Source organism: Chenopodium quinoa, unplaced genomic scaffold, assembly GCF_001683475.1.
Source record: "Chenopodium quinoa cultivar QQ74 unplaced genomic scaffold, ASM168347v1, whole genome shotgun sequence".
NCBI classification, from domain to species: domain Eukaryota; kingdom Viridiplantae; phylum Streptophyta; class Magnoliopsida; order Caryophyllales; family Amaranthaceae; genus Chenopodium; species Chenopodium quinoa.
In genome coordinates, this window is record NW_018745395.1 from 2,285,598 (window position 1) to 2,307,088 (window position 21,491).

A 21,491-nucleotide genomic window follows, 5' to 3' on the forward strand; every position below is an offset into this window, starting at 1 on the left:
TTCTGAAAATAGTATAGTGTGAGGGAGGGGGGGTGTACCATTGTACCATATACATGGTACACTCGAAAATACATTACATATAAATAAAAGAATATTGAGACAAATTAATTGTTCTTTATTTATATGTAATGTTCTTTTTTTTTCAAAAAATTTATACGTGATGTTCATTTTACCCCTTCATTATCTCTCTCTTCGATACTCACTCTCTTTCCTTTTCCTCTAACTTCTTCTTTCATTTTATTTCTTGCTTTTTATAACTTTTGTGTGTTTAATTCATCACTCACAAACGCATTTTTACTAGATTTAACACTCCAAAATCCTAATTTCACAATTAATTTTTTGAATTTTTCATAATTTGAGAATTTTGGGTAGTTTTGATTTTGGCTAAAGAACTTGTAATTGAGTGGTCTACTAGCTTAACTACCACTATTAATTAACTTTACAAGGGTTTCCTACTCATTTGAGGTTTGACTTCTTTTTCTTTGTTCATTTTTAATCTATTCCATGAATATGAAAGCCTAGGTTGTACTTCTATGGTGAACTCTATTAACTTGTTCTTTTTACCTATATTTTGTGTTTTGTGATGATGTTTGTTGTTCATATGAAGCTTTATTATCATGAAATTTCTTGATTGTATGAATTTTTGGCACTACCATTGTTGTTCATCATCTTCTTCCATGGATTTAGGTAGTAGCATTTTTCCATTAATTATATGTAATGTTCTTTATTTTTATGTGTAATATTCTTTTTCAGAAAGATAATACTCTTTTATTTATAAGTAATGTTCTTTTAGTTATAAGTTATGTTCTTTTATTTATATGCAATGTTTTTTATTTTATATGCAGTGTTCTTTTCCAGAAAACATGATATACTTTGTGTTCGTTTGTAATGTATAATAAATTATTATAACTACAATTTTATTATTTAATGTTCTTTTATTTATAGGTAATGTTTTATTTATTTATTTATATGTAATGTTCTTGTATTATAAGTTATGTTTTTTTATTTATAGCTAGGTAATGTTATTTTATTTATAAGTTATATTATTTTATTTATAGGGTAATGTCTTTCCGGGCGTACCATGCGCATGGAGCACCTGCCTCTACAAAATAATAATTGATTCCTTGTATTTGCTCTTCATCTTCATTTTCCTTTTTAAAAGTTTCATATTAATTGTACCATTCCCTTATGTGTTACCCTCTTCGTCACACAATATAAAGCCTGTATTTCTTTTTAGATAAATCAAAATACGTACAAAGCCTATTTTTTGATATATACCTACACTTAAATAATTCTTCAAATTAACACTAAATTTGCAAAAATTCAAATCTAAGAGTTAATAGTGCATATCTTTTCATCAAATCAATGCTTCAAATTATCAAACAAGAAGGGAGAAGTCGAAAAATGAGAGACTTGAAAGAGGAGGGAGAAGCTGGTGGAGAATTACCATCGGTAAGGGTAGGATGGTCGATTGGTTGTGGCTGGCCGCAAGTGAGAGTGGACGGATTGAGAGAAGAAAGTGAGTGATTGAGATGGCTATCAAGTGGTGATGGAGGTGGTGAGACAAAGGGGAAAATTTAAGATAATCGCAAGGTGAGAAGAAAGAATGAAAAAGTGAAATGACAGGGATCGTAAAAGAGGGAAAATGAATTAGGGTTTTAATTTAGTTATGAAGGGGAAATGGGTTTGGGAATTGGATTCAGTATAATTTGGTTTGAAAATTTGGTTTTCAGTTATTGAAAGCCCAAAATCGAACCAATCCGTAATCCCTATTTATTAAAAATCTCAAACCGATCTAAAACAAAAATCGGAAAAACCGAACTGGAATTGTTAATTCGATTTGTATTGGTTTTGTATTCAGTTTTAATCCATATAACTTTTCACCTTTATATAGGACCACCTTTAAACTACCCCACTTACTTCTTATTTTATGTAACTCAATAAAATTATCTAAAACTCCTACGCCGTTTAAAGTATAAGGCCCTGTTCACTTCACCTAAAAAAAATAATATTAAGTAAAATAATTTTGGTTCAGTAAAATTCAGTTTTCTTAAAGAAGAATTATAATAGAAAATCGGAAAATTTGATAATTACCACCATCTATAGTAGGCAAAATTGAAATTACCACCTCAAGTTTTTTTTTTAAAAAAATTACCACCTAGTTTTTTCCAAAACTTTTTAAACTCCCACCTGTTTGACGAATGATGTCGTCATAGGGAAAGAGAGGGAAAAACAGGTAAAACGCAAAATTGGGCCCCATAATAACATCATTCGTCAAATGGGTGGGAGTTTAAAAAGTTTTGGAAAAATCTAGGTGTTAATTTTTTTTTTTTTTTAAAAAAAAAAAAAAAAAAAAAAAAAAAAAAAAACCTTGAAGTGGTAATTCCAATTTTGCATATTATAGATGAGGGTAATTATCAATTTTTCCTAGAAAAATAGTAAAAATAATTTCCGTTAAGCAAAATAATTTCAGTTCAGTAAAATTAATTTAAGTTCGATAAAAATAATTTTGTTTCAGTAAAATAATTTTAGTTCAAAAAAAATAAGGTCAAGTGAACGAGCTAAATCACTTAAGCACAAAAAAGACAAGTAATAATACAGAAGCCTTGCATACTAGAACGGAATAAATAAAACTAATAACGGAAGCCATAAAATAGACTTCTGCCAAAAAATCAAAGTAAAGCAAGAAACTTTTCAAAACATAAACAAGGCCAAAAAATGGAGTATACTTGGCTACTGTCATCATCAACATTGTTGATTATTAGTTTTGTAACTACAATATTTTTATTTTTTAAGCAACAAAGTCAAAAACGAACAAGAAATTTACCTCCAGGTCCTCCAAAGCTACCTTTGATAGGAAACCTCCACCAACTTGCTTCCAAAACAACCCTCCCACACCACCGTCTAGCGGAGCTGCCGAAACGCTATGGCCCTATCATGCATCTGCAGCTAGGGGAGATTCCAATAGTGGTGATACCTTCACCCGAGATGGCGAAAGAGGTCATGAGAACTCACGATTTAGTCCTTTGTAGTCGGCCAAAGATGATGATGCCGGAAGTTGTGTTCTATAATTGTAGCGACATTGCGTTAACACCCTACGGTGAGTACTGGCGGCAAGTACGTAAGATCGCAACACTTGAGCTCTTTGCGACTCACCGTGTTCAGGCGTTTCGACCTGTCAAAGAAGAGGAGGTAATGGATGCCATCAAGTCTCTAGTTACGCAGGCAAAGGCAGGGTCTGTGGTCAATCTTAGCGACATCATATTCGCTCTCAACTTTAACATCATTTTAAGGTAACTTGCATACATTATGCTCTTTAATATATTATTGTAATGTTTAAACAGAGGAAATTATGATGTTTTAAGGGAAAGTCACAGGATATGAAATCATTAGGATAGATCATAGATGAGAACTTGAGAAGTATCCTTAGTTTCTCTACTTATTCATTACGAAATTTTAGAAGGAAGTGCATATATATTTTGAAATTTAAGTTTTGGATAGTTGTGATTAAAATCAGTAGCAAATACATACTCCATACTTAGCTGCTTAGGTTGGTATGGGTCGGGTCATTTTGGGTTTACTATATTTTTGGATTGAGTTAGGATTTCAAGTAAAGTTCATATCGGGTCATTTTAGGTAGGATTGAGTTAGGACTTCAGGAAAAGTTCAAATCGGATCATTTTAGGTAGGATTGAGAATTCATATCAGGTCATTGGGTCGAATTCCCAAGAACCTCATATATCACATTATCCATTACTTACGTCCTAACTAGATCTATACTTTTTTTTTTATTGATTTATATATACCAGTGGCTATAAAAGAGTAACTAAGCTAAGATTAAGGAAGTTATGTATTTTAGGTGTGGAGGATAATAAAATCAAGCTAAGTAATTACCCTCTTAGAATTATATAATAGTCAAACGGTAACATTTACTTCCTCCGTTCTATTAATATTGCAACAATGGACTTTTTGCACTATTCATAACTCTTATTTGACCATATAATATGAGTTATACGTTAAAAACAATATAGTCAAGTAGGATATTGTTGGATTCGTCTTATAAAATACTTTCATAATATCAAGTTTTTATAATTTTTACTCTTACACAATAATAGATATTGTATGGGGAAATGTTTATATAACATTTATATTAAGGCCGATACTGTATGACAGGCCGATATTGTTTTATAGGCCGATATACTATTTGAGTCCGGTTCATCAACAATTCTTGTTAATATCGACATTTATATATAAAGCATACATATCGGCATACAAGTAGCTGACACGTGTCGTTCTCACGTTTGACACGTGGCAAAAATTACTTTGCCTATTAAATTGCAACCCGTCACTTAATCAACCTATAAATAATCTAGTTTACCTCATAAATAAGGTAGAATTTATTACACACTCTCTCTCTACTTTCTCTCTCTAAATAATCTCTTTCTTCTTTCTATAAACACTTGCTAACTTAATCTTTGGAGTGGTTATCCCCGGATTCATCCCGGGGCTAGATAATCTCTTCCTTGTGTGTAGGTTCTTATTTGGCCGATAGGAGCAGAACGGGTTATACACTCGAGCTTCGGATCTTGGATTTGGGTCATCGGATTCCTGCGGAAACAATTGACGCTAGAAGGAGGGGGAGCTACTTAATAGCTTCTATCGCCTAAAAGAGCCTCATACCTTCCGATAAAAAAATAATAATAAAAAAAAGTAGAAAAAATGCCTAATCCAGATATTCAGATTGAGGATGAAACTCATACTTTGGAGGGTAACGAATTTCATATGTCGTTAACTCTTAAAGGGAAAACTGGAGCAGATGCAGACCCTATGGCTGGATTTACATCAAAAGAGCTGGAAACGGCCGTAAGAGTGACGACCGTTATTAGTAAAAAAAGAAAAGAAGTAGGAGCAACCCAAGATGGAGAAGGGATGCCTTTTACAACTCATGGCAATCAATTTAACCAGACCGGAAGTTCGCAAAGACGCCGGCATGAAGGGTCATCGATAAGATCCCAACAGACCCCTAGAGAATTAGAGGTTCAATCCTCAGGTCATGACGAAAGTACGGGGACTTATCAGCAAGGAGTGGTGCGAAGAGTAGTTCAGTTAAGGGCATCACCATTTGTGCAGAGCATCCTTGATCAACCGATGGAAAAAATCAAAATGCCGACATGTCGGTATGATGCAAGGGGAGATCCAGGTAGATATATGATCTCATATGAGGGTCACATGATTTTATATACCAATTCTGATGTCGTTTGGTGTAAAGTATTTCCCACCACTCTGGTTGGAGCAGCGACCGATTGGTTTAATAATCTTGAAAATGGAGCAATCCATAGTTTCTAGCAGTTAGCCGAAATGTTTGTGGGGCAGTATGTTAGTAACAGTGTTCGGCAGAGAACTTCTGGAGAGTTAAAGGTTGTTACTCAAAAGGCAGATGAATCTCTAAGTAAGGAAGTTTAATAATGAAGCCAATACAATTCCAAGATTGCAGCAGGAGATAGCAGTCATGGCACTAATGAATGGCCTGAATGATTCAGAATTTAAAAGATACTTAACCCGAAAAAATCAGCCAACATTAGCTGCAGCTTTCAACAAAGCTCATGATTATATTAAAAGCGAAGAATTGATGAAAACAAGCAGCCGAGTAAGTTCTACCGATATTCAACCGATGTCTGAAGGGGGATCTTCAGGAGTTGTAAGGCCGAGGAATCCTACCGCAACAAGGGGAGGAAGCCGTCAAGAGGTTAGAGGAACCAAAGCACCAATGTGATATAATTCGTATACACCTCTGAATGCACCGAGAGCTACAATATATTCTGTAAATCAGAATCGAGAAGGATGGGTGAGGCCCATGCCGATGAAAGCGAAAGGAAGGGATACCAAGAAATATTGTATGTTCCACCGAGATGTGGGGCATGACACTGAAGACTGTGTGCAGTTAAAAGATAATATTGAAGAATTAATAAGAAGGGGGCATCTCACTCAATATCGGTTACACTCTGGTGAAAGTCAACAGCAGCAATACCGGCAGCCAGAGCGCCATCAGATAGAGTTCAGGCCAGAAAGGCAAGGGCAAATGAGCTGATAAGGTGAAGGTGGGCAACCACCGTCGTCCACTGGAAAAAGAGTTAATGTAATAACCGGTGGACAAGTTCACGGAGGGACGATAAGTGGAGCACGAAAGCACCTATTGGAACATCGGCACATTGTTAATGCACTAAATGTCGTTGATCGTCCACAACCGTCTGAGATTCCAGATGTAACCTTTACCAAAGAAGATGCAAAAGGAATAGTTTTTCCTCATGATGATCCCCTTGTATTAATAGCAAAAATCAATGGAGCTGATGTGAAGAGAATTCTAGTTCACGGAGGAAGTTCAGCGAATGTTTTGTTTATGCAGGCCTTTAATGTGTTGATGATAGGTCGACAATATCTAACGCTGGTATCTTATCCGGTGATTGGGTTTAACGGTTCGACAGTAAGGCCGGAAGGGAGTATAGTTCTCCCTGTTAGGTTTGGAGATGGCACAACGGCAAGAGATGCAATGGCTGAATTTTTGGTAGTGGATGTACCATCGGCATATAATGGAATTGTTGGAAGGCCGATAATTCACGACATACAGGCAGTAATATCAACTTACCATTTAACTATTGCTTATGTGTCAAATAGAGGGATTGTAGAAAAGGTACATGGCGAACAGGTAATGGCAAAATCATGTTATATCACGACACTGAAAAATCCAGAGCAGAAAGGAGAAGTACCAAGAAACCCGAGGCGAGCAAGAGAGCCAACGGTGCGAGATTTATCCATGGAAAATTTGACTCTAGGCCAGAAACTGCACCGAGGCCGTCACCAGGAGGTGAGACAGTACAGGTGGAGCTCCGATTGGGGAACCCAAATCAGACAGTTAAAGTTGAGGCCGATATGGATGTTGAAATGAGGTGCAATATGATCAGCTTATTAAGGGAGAATGCAGATGTGTTTGCCTTCTCGGCAAATGATATGTCTGGCATACATCCGGAGGTAATGGAGCATAAGCTTAATGTAGATCGAAGGTTTAGACCGGTAAGGCAAGAAAAAAGCAATTTCTCAACAGAAAAAATCGAAGTCATTCAAGCAGAAGTCAACAAGCTGTTAACGGCAGGATTTATAGAACCATGCTCTTATCCAGAATGGTTAGCAAATGTCGTATTGGACAGGAAGCCGACTGGGAAATGGCGGATGTGCGTGGACTTTTCAGATTTAAATAAAGCTTGCCCAAAGGACTGTTATCCGCTGCCTCGGATAGACAGATTAGTAGATTCAACTTCTGGCCATGAGATGTTAAGCTTCTTAGATGCGTTCTCCGGATATCATTAGGTTAGTCTTCATGAAGCAGATAGGCCTAAAACAGCTTTTATAACAGATGCCGGGGTATACTGTTATAAGGCAATGCCGTTTGGGCTAAAGAACGCCGGTGCAACATATCAAAAGCTGGTTGATAAAATTTTCGCAAATCAAAAAGGCCGTAATGTGGAAGTATATGTAGATGATACGATAGTAAAAAGCAAGATGAAAAAAGATCACATAAATGATTTGAAAGAAACTTTTGCAACTTTGCGGCAATATCAGATGAAGCTCAATCCAGAAAAATGTGTTTTTGGAGTTCGATCTGGAAAATTTTTAGGTTTCATGGTTAGTTAACGAGGCATTGATGCAAATCCTGATAAGGTCAATGCTCTTCTTGAAATTAAGCAACCTAGGTCAATTCGAGACATCCAGAGATTAACAGGAAGAATGGCAGCCTTAACGCGCTTCATTAGCAAATCAGCAGATAAAGCACTCCCGTTTTTTGTGGTTCTGCGACAGAAAAAATGATTTGAATGGGGAAAAGATCAAGCTGATGCCTTAGAGATGGTAAGAAACCATTTGAAGTCTCTCCCGACAGTAGCACGACCGGAGCCAGGAGAATACTTACAATTGTACATATCGGCGTCACCAAAAACAGTAGCCTCAGTCCTGCTAGTTGAAAGAGCCAAGAAACAAATGCCGATATACTTTGTCAGCCACGTTCTTAATGCTGCTGAGCGACGATATCCAGTGATAGAAAAAATGGCATTTGCTGTTGTTGTTGCCGCTAGGAAATCCTTACGAATCATCCATTAGAAAAATCACTTCAAAAAATGGATACATCGGGAAGGTTATTGAAGTGGGTTGTTGAGTTGTCAGAGTACGAGTTGTATTACAAGCCAAGAATATCAATAAAAGCACAAGACTTATCGGATTTTGTCGTGGAAACCTCTTATAATGATGAGGAGGAAGAATTGGGGACGTGGCAGGTATTTGTAGATGGTTCAGCAACCTTAGTAGGATCTGGAGCTGGTATTGTGATAACAGCTCCAGATGGAGAAACTTTTGAGTATGCTTTGAAGTTTAAGTTTAAAGCAACAAGTAATGAAGCTGAATATGAAGCAGCAATAGCAGGCATTCAGCTTTCTATAGCGGCAGATGCAAAAAGGTTAATTCTTAAAACTGACTCTCAGTTGGTTTCCAGTCAGTTTAGTGGACAATACGAAGCAAGAGAATTGGCAATGATAAAATATCTAGAAAAAATAAATGAACTTACAGCCCAACTGCAATATTTTGAAGTTCAATTGGTGCCCAGAGCACAAAATTCGCAGGCTGATGCTCTAGGAAAGCTAGCCAGTTCAAGTTTTAATGACTTGGAGAGAACGGTTATGGTAGAAGTTCTAAAGCACAGAAGCATAGACGAGTTGGCAAAGGGCGTTCATTGTATTCAGCTAGGGGATCAATGGTATGACAAAATCCTAACATACCTGTTGACAGGAGCTTTGCCGATAGAGAAAGAAGAAGCTCGAAAAATCAGAAAAGATAGCATATGGTTTATAATATACCAAGGCCAACTTTACAAAAGAGGATTCTCATTCCCATTACAAAGGTGCATAACGGCAGAAGAATCTGCAATGTTAATAGAAGAAATCCATGAGGGAACTTGCAGAAATCACCTAGGGGCACGAGCTCTTTCAAGGGAAGTGATGAGAAGAGGGTATTATTGGCCAGCAATGAATGAGGATGCTTCTTCTTATGTCAAAAAATGTGAAAAATGTCAAAAGTTTGCACCTATTCTGAATCAGCCGCCGAATGATCTAACGCTGATATTGAATCCAGTTCCGTTTGCACAATGAGGAATGGATATAGTTGGTCCCTTTCCGTCAGCAACTGGAGGTCGAAAATTCTTACTGGTGGGTATTGATTACTTCACCAAATGGATCAAAGCTGAACCGGTAACCACAATATCAGCTCCAGAGGTGAGAAAGTTTATCTGGAAGAATATCTTCACAAGATTTGGCCTTCCGAGAACAATGGTCTTTGACCATGGATCGCAGCTTGATTGCAAGCCTGTAAAATCTTTGCTTACAATGTACAAAGTCAAGTTTGCGTATGCAGCAGTTTGCCATCCACAATCAAACGACCAAGCAGAAGCAGCTAATAAGCAGATAGTAATGGCAGTAAAGAAAAAGATCGAAGATGCCAAAGGGTTATGGGCAGATTTGATTCCAGAGATCTTATGGGAAAATAGAACAACAGTTAGAGAGGCAACGGGAGAATCCCCTTTCCACTTGGTTTTCGGAACAGAAGTCGTTATACCAGCCGAGGTCGGTTTGCCGACATTCAGGATACAACATTACTGTGAAGAGCAAAATGATCTACTATTGAGACAACAGTTAGACTTTTTACCAGAAGTAAGAGAAAGAGCAGCAGTTAAATCGGTCGCATACAAAAATAGAATGTCAAGAGCCTATAATAAAAGAGTTAATCACCGACCACTAGCCATCGGAGATTTAGTGTTAAGAAGAACATCGGCAACAGGAAAGGGAAATGAAGATGGAAAGTTAACAGCTACCTGGGAAGGTCCATATCGGATAAGAGATATGGTAATGCAAGGATCATACTATCTGGAATCTGAAGACGGAAAACCGCTAAAGAATGTCTGGAATACGGCAGTTCTTAAAAAGTATTATGTATAAAAATTTGTATAATGTAAAAGTATTTTGTGCATTTGTGACAATAAATAAAAGCAGACGCAGTAATCCATTTTATAATATGCGTACAAAGGCATGATCCATTTAACAGACCACCGTTAATTGGGATGGACACCCAAAAACCACTTCCGTGATGACAACGCACTTACAACCTGATCAGTTGTATTCGTTAATTCACGAGGTTGTTGGTTCAATATAAAGTCCCGGCCAAATCATTATATAGTATGCGCCGACATGAGGCGCAGCTAAAACATGATCGCAGATAAGGGTACTTGCGAAACTATTGCATAGTTGCGCAAGTGACCAATGATTTACAAAATATTAACTACTACCGTATCAAAAAAACCTGTAAGTACATACATCATGAAAATGATGTTTGCACTAAAAGGGGAGAAGTAAGGGGCTATACTACACCCCATATTGCAGTTTATCACCAGATTACAAAAAAGGAGATATGAGAAGAGATATCACTATATTTATCAAGTATGGTGTACGAATTGCATACTCAAATAAAATGATTTTAGGTTAAATGATTAAAACCGATAAGAGTTAGAGCCAAGGCAGTTCTTAAAACTACATAAAAGCATAAATGTATTGAAGTTATACATACATAGTGTTATGAAAGAAACGATGTTTTGGCAAAGCTAAAACAAGATCGACAGACATCACCACAAAAGGGTATATGCCGATAAAACAGCATTGTCAAAAACACAAGTTTTCTAAAAATATATAACAAAAACTTAAATTACAATGAGTAAGGCCCCCATAATAAAAGAGCCACAAGATGATGCTGGTGATGGTTGCCCGCCCCTTTAAGCTAATTTGTTCTTAGGTTAAGGAGATTCTAAGATTTTAGGGTCGGAAACGCCGATATCAGCAGAAGGAGCAAGATTAAAAATATCTTCATCTAATAACTTCTGTTGTTCAAATCCAAAAGATGTCTTATGGGCATCATTATTAAACGCCGCTTCAATTTTTGCCCAGTCTTCTTGTTTCAGGCCGATAGCATGAGCAGCACATCTCTAAGCGGCAATCCACCCACCATCAAAGCAATCTTGCAGTTTACTGCAAAATTCTACCGATGACATATAACGGCTAACCACTCTTTGATGCACTCCAGGTTTGTCGGCCTCCATTTTTTGCAGTTTACCTTCCAGATTGCTGATTGTTGCCTTAGCATTAGAAAGATCATTCTGCACAGTAGAAAGTTAATTCATAACGGCGTTCTTATCTTCAAGCTGAGATTTCAGATCCTTTATCTCTTCTTCAAGATTTTTCATTGTATCAACTTTCTCGCGCAGAGATGTTAATTCAGCATCATCTTTCGCTTTTATTAGCTTAATTCCGTCAAGAGCCTTCTCGGCGTTCTTCAAAGATGTCTCCAAAGACTCTTGATTGGATATGTTCTAATGATACTTATCCTGGTAGAATCTATACATTTCGACCAACTCTGTTCCAGAAGCAACCGCCTATAGATATGCGAGATATGAAAGATATAAGCTATACGTACTAACGTAAGATGAAAAATGAAAATAATAGAACGATAACTGTATACCATCATAAGATCGTGCATATGCTGGGCAGCAACAGGGCCGATAAGTCCAGACGGCCTATCAACTGGAGTTGAAACATTTCCCAGAAGCCGATATCCTAGATTTCCACCTCGTAAAGGATCGTCAGTGAAAATGGACTCGTTGCGAAAGACGTCCATTTCAGGCCGCCATTGATCACGAGAACGACCCTCTAGAGCCTCCACTCTATCCAGAACCTCATCTGGAATCTTTCCTTCAACATGTTCAATCCACTGACCACCACGATAAGTAATACCGGGAATACTTATATCGGAGTTAACGGGTCCAACCTGTTGAGGTTCAGTAGAAATGGGAGTAGTTTCCTAACAGAAAGCAAATCATTAAAAAATAAATAATAATAATAATGGTATGATAAAAATTGTTTAGCCGTTATGAGTAATAGATTTTTCTATACTAAGTTTATTACCTGTTGAGGAACAAGAGATACAGTAAGGTCTTCAAACACCTTCTCGGCATTTATATTGGTTGTTGCCATTGCCGAAACCAATTGTTCAGGAACAGAAGCTTTAGGCGGCGAAGGGGCCTTTGGCTGTCCAGTGTCGGTCTTTGACCGCTTCGATGCTGGTTCATCTTCTTTCCTTGTTGAAACGGCAGCAACACTACCACCGTGTCTATTAGCCAAAGAAGTTAGACGCCGATTTCTTCTCATATTCTCATCGGCCATTTCCTCCGCTCTTCTTTTAGGGTTACGGGTAGGTGCACGTGAGCAAAAGGAAGTAAAAGTTTCTAATGCCGATCTCGGAGATGGGGGACAGCGGGATACCACTCTTTTGCCGTCAAGTGATAGGCCGAGAGCTACCTTGTCCAAATTCTGTGGACCTACATGTACCAAAGATTTTTAATAAATATAAGAGCTAGTAAAAGCATATATCTATATAATACGATAACATATATATCCTATTAATATGAAATTACCAACAAAATAAAGGATGAAAATAATTTATAAGGTTAGTACCATAAGCATCAGTCCAATATAGACCGATATAAGATAGTGGTGCGTTGTTCAAAATGTACTTTACATTTGGCAACCACACTTTCAGAACAACTCAAATTTTCCCGCCGACATTAATCCTAACGGCGTCAAAATAATCACAGGCCTTCTGTTCTTGAGGGCCAAGATCCCTCTCGGCAATATGGCCGAAACGAGGATGAGGCCGAAAGAAAGTTCTCCGGATAGGAAAATCTTCTGGAACACTCATATAGAAGAACTTATCCTGCCAACCTTTGCATCTCGTTAACTTAGGATTTACAGCGAACTTATGAGAGGTCGTATATAACGACCACCTACCTTCAGATTGTCCATCACGTTTCAAAGTTATTAACCTCCTAAATAAGTTCAATGTTAACGGAAAATTTTTAAACAACAAAACCCAAACCAGAGCGATAACGACACGAATAGTAGGAGGAGTAACTTGTACCAAGCATACGTTCCAGGCCTTAAAGATTTTAGCAATAAAAGGATGAAGAGGAAATCGGAGGCCGAATCCAAAGTGTTTGGCATAAATAGCAATGTGACCGTCAAAACAATCAAGAACAGTAGCAGAGGGTGGTGGAAGTGTTAACTCATACCCATCTGGCAAACCATAAAATCTTTTTGCCTTACGGCAATATTCCTTTTCCTCGGCCAATTTTAGCCAAACCTTGCTAACACTAGCCTCAGCAACTTTACTATTAGAGGGTAAGATAAGGGGTGGTCGGTAATCAACCTCATCGGTTTTAGAATAATACTCCTCATCTAAGCTTTCCTCATGAGTAACTTGAGCCATGAGGTCAATCATTTCGGATCTCTCAGGGCTTTCGGCGTTATCACCCTGGTTTACCTCTTCATCACTATCGTCGTCATCATTTAACACAATTTAATAGCAGAATCGTGAACAGGAGATTTCGAACCCTTTTCTAATTCAGAGCTAGAAGAACTTATGACTTGCGCCTGACCAGTCCTTTTGCTAGGTTCAGGCCTAGAACTCGGTCCAGCCTCAACACTAGGCCCCGCTGCACCATCTGCAGCCTGAGATGGGTAATCAGTCGATTTAGATCTCGACATATTTGAAGTTCTAATATGAATGTTTCCGACGTTGGTTCCTTAATGGTCAAAATCAGGTTTGTCGGCAAAACTTCGCAAATGGTAATGGATGCTAACAGGCTCAATGTCAAGAACCTCAACGTCCTCAGGAATATTAGGGTTTGTAGGGCGCCGCGCCTTTTCACAATCTGCTAATATTTTATGACGGTAAAACGCCTCCTTTTGCTCTTTCTTTGATAACAACGGAAAAGGGTCGTCAATGTTATCAGATAAAGATGAAACTCCACTCTTATTATGGCCGGGATCTTTTCCCAAAGACTGCCTAATAAGACGACGCCCAACAGTACTAAGGGTAGGTTGTTCTTCTTCAATATTATTATTGGACATTTAATAAACCAACTAAAAACTAAAAAATGGGTAAACAGCGAATGTATTCCAAGGCATGTAAATTGAAATTGAAATCTTTAAAATACCTTAAACTACTTGATTGCAGCGACGACGTAAAGAAGAATTGTTGATGCTTCAGTAAAACGACAAGTCCAGCAAAGTCCAATTGCAGTTTTCCCAAATGAAGATCGCAGTTTTCTCTGGTAAAAATCGCTTAAACAGGATAATTTTTTGCGAAAGAGATGTGAAAATTTGAAAAGTAAAAAAAAAAGGAAAAAGAAGTTAAAAGGAAGTTGAAAAGGTGACGATTGATGCGACACGTTGTCAGAGATCTAACGGTTAAAACAAAATGGTAATTTATATAATTTTCATGTTTAAAATTTTAAGCCACCTATGTATGCACATTAAACTTCAATTCTCACAATAAAAGTAAACCTAGTTTGCTAACGGCAAACAAGATTACTTGGGGGGAAAAACGGAATTTTTCGCTCCCAGCCCTATTATAATTAAAGTAAACCTAGTTTCCTAACGGCAAACAAGGTTACTTGGGGGGAAAAATGGAGTTTTTCGCTCCCAGACCTATTATAGTTAAAGTAAACCTAGTTTGCTAACGGCAAACAAGGTTACTTGGGGGGAAAACGGAGTTTTTCGCTCCCAACCCTATTATAATTAAAGTAAACCTAGTTTGCTAACGGCAAACAAGGTTACTTAGGAGAAAAACGGAGTTTTTCGCTCCCAAACCTATTATAGTTAAAGTAAACCTAGTTTGCTAACGGCAAACAAGGTTACTTGGGGGGAAAAACGGAATTTTTCGCTCCCAACCCTATTATAACTAAAGTAAACCTAGTTTGCTAACGGCAAACAAGGTTACTTGGGGGGAAAAACGGAGTTTTTCGCTCCCAGACCTATTATAGTTAAAGTAAACCTAGTTTGCTAACGGCAAACAAGGTTACTTGGGGGGAAAAACGGAGTTTTTCGATCCTTGCCATATTACAATTAAAATAAATCAACTTTCCTAACGGAAAACATGGTATATCGGTAATAATTTACATACCCATGTGTAGGGAATAAATTCAAGCGTTAACCCCTAGCTCGAACCCCACTGTGATCATACACTAAAGTACGGTGGCGTCCAAAAGGGAAGAAGATAAAGAAAAAGAGTCGCCAACAAGTTTTTAGGAACTTGTAAACCGTTCATAGGGTGAAGGTTACACCCCTTAACGATCCAAGAGATCGTCAACTCCATAAGGTCTAAAACCAAATAAGGGTTCGGGGATGAAGGTACAAATCCAACCTAAAAGAGATTGAACCTACCCTAATAATAGGCCTCTACTTTATTCTGATCGTATTCATGTGCGCTTTTCAATTAACATGCAATCAATAGGATTAACCCTAAACCTATTTATCTATGTTGGTTGAATTTAATGCACAAATAAACTATTATTGCCGATCACTTGAAATATAATCAAATTAACCCTAAACAATATTATTAAATATCTTATTAAGCGTGATTACAAGTACCAATCCCTTTAAGCATGCAATAAAGGCGTGATCAAGCATTAACAGTAAATATCAAGCAACATAATAATAAATTAATAATTATAATCATAATAATGATAATAATAAAATAATCATCATCAAAATAATAATAATAATAATAATATTCATAATCATCATAAATTATAACAATTATAATCATAATGATGTTCATGTTAATATTAAAGCATAATAATAATAACATCCTAGGCATGATACTAACAGGAATAATAACAAACCCTAGCATGTCACTAAGCAATAAAAATCAAATCTTTAGCCCTAACATGATACTAACAATCATAAATATTAGGAAGAACATAGGAAGCATCGCAGGAATCATAATAAGCATATTTAATATTAAAGTTACCCTAGACATGATACTAGGAATATCATAATAACAATATAAACATGATTTCTATATCATAATATCAATTAAAACCATTAAATTACTAACTTTGATGCCTTGTACCTGTTTCTAATTACAAAATACACAAGTTAGTAACTTCAAGGGAAATAATAATCAAAACAATCAAATTAAATAATTGAAATAGAGATTTGGGACCAAACCCTCAGAAATTAAACCTTTCACGTCTAGGGCGAAGGCAACTTCGAATATGGATAGGTGTTTCTAGATCTTGTGAATGCGGAATTTTGTATGAAAAAGACTAATTTTTAAAAGAGAAAGAGAATAATCAAGAAAATCTTGATGAGAGTTGGTGAATATTGGTGAATGAAAACGGAGTTTTTAATACGTTATTTATAGAGAAAATTAGCCAAAAAGATAAAATAAACAAAACAGAGTCTGACGCGTAAAAACAGAGCTGGCGCAAACCCTGGCTAACTGGCGCCAGGCACCAACACTAGCGCCAGGCGCCAATGGCTAGCGCCAGGTGCCAGGCCTGGTTCCAGGCGCCAATGCCTGGAGTCAGGCACCAAGCCTGCTTTTAACGCGTTTTCGATAATCAGATAAGTTTGCCGTACTGGAGGATAAAATCATATAATTTCCTCGAAAATGCTATTTGATTTTAATTAAAACTCTGAAAAGTCAACAAAAGTCAATTTATCAATGCTAATTGAATTAGGAATGAAAAGAACCTTCTAGAAGAATCTAGAAGACTAAAACCATTCCTAATTGCATTAGGAATGATAAATCATATTAGGTCCTCCCCTAGATCATTGGGCCGCATATAAAGCTGAAACCGGACCCAGTTTAGTAAATTGGTCATAACTTCCTCAATATTCATCGGAATTGGGCTTATAATATATCGTTGGAAAGGTCTTTGCAAGCCCCATCCAACTACACTACTATTGGACCCATATCATGGAACAACCAAAATGGATTGGCTGTTTTCTTAAAATAAGTTTTCAAAAAACAGAGAGAAGAGAAAAGAAATTAAAACTTTCTGCTACACTAAACTTTCCACACTTTCACTTCATTCGATTATGATTCGACGTGAAAGACACTCATCACTGGGTATGGTTTTGGGGAGACACAAATGGGTGTCTATAGAAGCCCCCACTTTGACTGAGTTTGGAGAAACGCAAGTTTCGAGAACAAAAGTCAAAGTAGCGATAAGGACGGAGAGTGATTCAGAACGTTCTGCGATCCTAAACCACTCTTGTAACGCTGATACCTGCAAAACTAGCGTTAGTTAGACAGATAAAAGAGTTAAAAAACACGTATCTTGCATTGTCGAGCACACGTCTCTGAAAGTAACCAATTTTCTGCCGCTTTACCGTTGTTTTTGATGACCTACTACAAGCTAGAGAATGCCATCCCGCTTGAAAAACGCTACGCTTGTAACCGCTTCCAATTTGGAAGATTGCTTCGCCTGAAAAGATCCTCCTCCGCTCTGATAATATTCCACGTCCAAGGGAATACCATCGAAGATTATTTCTCTTGAAATCACCTTCAGCTGTTTGTGACAACACTCCACAAGCTAGGAAATGTCGCCGAAGATATCCTCGCTTGAAGTCATCTTCATTTGATGCGATAATTTTCCAAAGGAAATTACCGAAGACCTACGCTTATTGATCTTTAAAAGTTTGCCTGAACTTTGCTTCCGCTATGCCTGTACGTCGGCGCTTCTGTTGCTTTTAACCTGTACGTCGGTGCTTCTGTTGTGAATGAACCATCATGTCAGTGCTTTTTGCGAATGAACCATTATGTCGGTGCCTTTTGTTAATGAACCAATGCTTAAGCGCTTTAAGCTAAGTAAGACGATATTTCATCAGGTCGAACACTTTTTACGTAATCAAGCCGATTACTAAAAATCATGTCAAGTTGCTTAGAAGGTGACGTACGAAGGAACCCAAAATATGTTGCAAAAAGGTAGAACAACCTCACCAAGTGGCTGGGTGTTCTGGCACCGCTGCAAAGCCATCAGCACCACACAATTAGCGTTACCGCCAGGCGCTGAGATTGGCGCCAGGAGCCAAGCCTAATTTTTGACGCCAATGCCTAGGGCTTGGAGCTAGCACGAGGATTTCCTTAAATACCCCTTTCTTCTTCATTTTACTGCTTTGCTCGTCGCGAAACTGCTCGAAAAACCGCAGAACTTCAATTGCTCGGTTCTTGCTTGTTTCTCAAACGAATTTACTCAAATTCGTTGCAAATCAAAGCTCTTTTCATCAACTTTCCCGATCTATGTAAGTTTTCTTCAAACTCACATCATTTTTTATGAATTTTTGGCATGTTTATTCACGAATTTCATGTAAATTCGAAATTAATAATGCTCAATTTGCTTTGTTTGTCAAGTTTTATGCCATGAAGTTGCTTGATTATGTTTATATATTGCCTTGGGAGTAATTTGAGACTTGTTTGACTCAATTTGGTGAAGAAATGAGCAATTTACCATTGTTGGACCTCCTAAGGTCGTGAAGAACAATGTGACTTGTTCTTGATGTTTTTTGCTAGCAATTCTTGTCCAATTTGTCACAATAATTACTATAGTATTGCAAGAAATTGTGTGATTGTTTGAAAAAAGGTCGTTATGCTTAATTTGAATTTGTGCTCTGTTTTAGTACTACGTACTCTGTTTTTGCGAACATAGTATCATGCGGCTAGGCGAACCTTAGATACTGTAGAACCTTAATTTATGATGATTTTGCACAATGTAGTATGGCTAGACAGCGAGGCTCGGGTTCACAGTCTCGGAACACCTGACGGGAGCATGAGCCCGTAAAGGATGATGTCACACCTTCCACTTCGCTTGGTCGACTTCCCGAGTGGGATGAGCGGACCCTGTTCTTCGCCCTCGTCCACCACATTTCTGAGAGGGTGAGACGGGGCATCACGGTTGGGAGGACGCGCTATCACGGTTCCGCCTGTGATGGTTTGGGCGATTTGTACAGGATGTACATCGCCAGATATCGGGAGACGAGACTCCTATGGGAGTCTTGCGGACTGTCCACCCTGTTCGAGAACTCCGAGGCTATGGTTGCCTATAGTGGGGATCACCATATAGTGCGCGCTTTGGTGGAGTTCTTCTGGGACACCACTAACACTTTCCACTTCCCTTGGGGCGAGATGATGGTCACCCCTACGGACTTCAGTCTCATCACAGGACTTGAGTTCAACTCTGTGCCACTGTCGTTCGACAGTGGAATCGACGTCTTTTCTGCGGAGGTCAAGGAGCTGTGGGGCCGATCGCTATTCGGGCCCGAGCTAAGGTCGAGACGGCTTAGTTTAGTGCTAGGGGAATTCACCGCTCGACGCTAGCAACGACTTTTGATGACGATGCGACCACCCGAGAGCAGCGGGTGCGCATTTTTTCACTGATGTTGTTGTTAGGAACGTTCTCTCCTGACAAGGGTAGTAGGGCGTTGCTTCACTACCTTCCTGCTGTCCGCGATCTTCACCGGGTCGGGACTTATGACTGGGCCAGCTTGGCCTACGTTGACTTCGTTCGTGCACTGAGGGACTCGTGTCGACACCGGTCCTTTGGGATGAATGTTGCTTTGTCTGCCTTTTGGAAGGTCGTAGAGGTAAACAATATTCACTATGAAGTTTAGCTCTACATATTAGCTAGCATTTACTCACACTTTTTAATCCTTGTAGATCTGGTTCTATGAGCACTTCCCCTCTGCTGCGCCGGCGAGACCATCGCCGCGCGGATTTCCAGTGAGCGCTTTATGGGGCGGCCGCCATGTGGATATGTCTACCACACATGTCCGGAACTGGATCATCGCGGTACGACTTCTTTTTTATTTGTTTGCTTTTTACGTCGCTTTAGGTGCACTCTCGCCTGATTAATGTTCTTTGTAGAGGCCTGAGGTGGTGTACCGGCCGTGGGGCGATTGGACAGTCCCTGGGTTAGCCGCACAGTATTCCGCTGAGCGTCGTTATTTCCTAGGGACTTATGGGGCGATCGTGTACTTAGGAGAGAGGGTTGCTAGACAGCATTCTTCTGATGTTTTCATCGTTCCTGCTACTCCACCACGTTATATGTTTGACGACGCGCGGCTGTTGAGCATGTCTGAGGGAGCTGGTACCCCTTGGCGGGCGTACGTGATCCCTGGGCAGTGCTATGCTGAGGAGCTACTGCCGTTATTAGCTCCAGCCCCCGTATCGGCTGAGGATGTGAGGGTAAGATTCTTCAGCTTTTACTTTACAATAAGTAGCCCCCAAGTAATGTTTTACTGACCTTTTTGCTTTATCAGGACAGTGCTACTGAGTTCGTGCCACCCAGTATGTCCATTCATTACTAGGGGACATATGGGCCGATCGAGGAGATGATTCCTCCGGCTCTCGAGGGCGAGCGCTTCGTAGAGCGGTCGATTCCTTGCCACCAGACTCTAGTAAGTTTGGTTAACTTGCAATTTTCCTCCATATATTTTGCATATTTACTAACTTATTTCTTTGACAGTTCCCGCGCGAGGTAGTTTCGGCAATGGCACGACGTATAGATGCCTTCCGGAGCCAGCTCGTCCGGATGAGGAATGCGGCCACCTGCCGTCGGGACGACGTCATCCGAGAGGTAGTCTTTCTTTATATATTTTTTGCATTATCGCTTCGATTTTGCCTTATTTCTGATTTCATTCTTTTTACAGGGCCAGCCTATTGCTTCTCACACCCGCACGAGACCTGAGGTGCGGAGGGATCCGGCGAGGTCTACCTCGAGACGTCGTCGTACTACGCCAGGGGGTAAAGGTGGTCGCTCTGAGGCTGCTTGTGCTGACGTCGCAGAGGGCTCGGGATCTTCTTCTAAGGGTGCTCCTGCTGCACCGGTAGGCGAGGGAGAGGCTACCTCGGCTTTCAGAGGTGGTGGGATGTACGAGGTAGGCTCGTCATCACAGTAGCCTCCGCAGCCTCAGCCTCAGGTTGATCCTGGGTGGAGTGGACCTACATTGAGTTTTCCTCCTCCTGCGGAGACTGGAGCTGGAGCTGGTGGAGAGATGACTCCTCGTACGGCGCAATTTTACGATATGATGGGTATACGTCCTCCGGCGCCGTAACTTGTCCCTGTGATTTTTTATTTTGACTTTTTATAGAACTTTGCCTTAGACTCACTATATTTTAGACACATTTTGTATATTTATGAATTTATGCATTTATTTTGTTTGCTATTATTATGTGTATGTTTGTGTGTGCAAGAGAAGTGAGACAGACAATTTTACGCAAAAATTCCATCATTTTTATTATTGATGTAGGGTATCCGACTCTCTCCCCCAAAAAAGAAAAAATAAAAAAGGAAAAGTCAACTAAAAGCTTGTGTGTATAAAAATTTGGAAAATTAATCTAAATAAATCCAAAAAAAGAATAATATAATTAATATAATAGCTATTTTAATTAACTTAAAAAAAATATAAAAAAGATGTTTAGAAAAGATAAACGGAGCTGTATAGTCATTAGCCGACTCGAGTTTAAGATAAAAACGCAATTTAAGCAATCGCGCCTGACGTGGC

General features: G+C 38.9%; 1 protein-coding gene across 1 annotated transcript in view; it reads left to right on the forward strand.

Annotated features, from left to right (window-relative positions):
• Nucleotides 1-2,718: 2,718 nt before the first annotated feature.
• The window catches only part of LOC110712955 (cytochrome P450 71D8-like), a 46,819-nt gene continuing 28,046 nt past the window's right edge, over nucleotides 2,719-21,491 (forward strand). Inside the window, exon 1 of the mRNA XM_021891415.1 lies at nucleotides 2,719-3,293. Coding sequence (XP_021747107.1) covers nucleotides 2,719-3,293 — 575 coding nt within the window. The remainder of the gene's footprint in view (nucleotides 3,294-21,491) is intronic.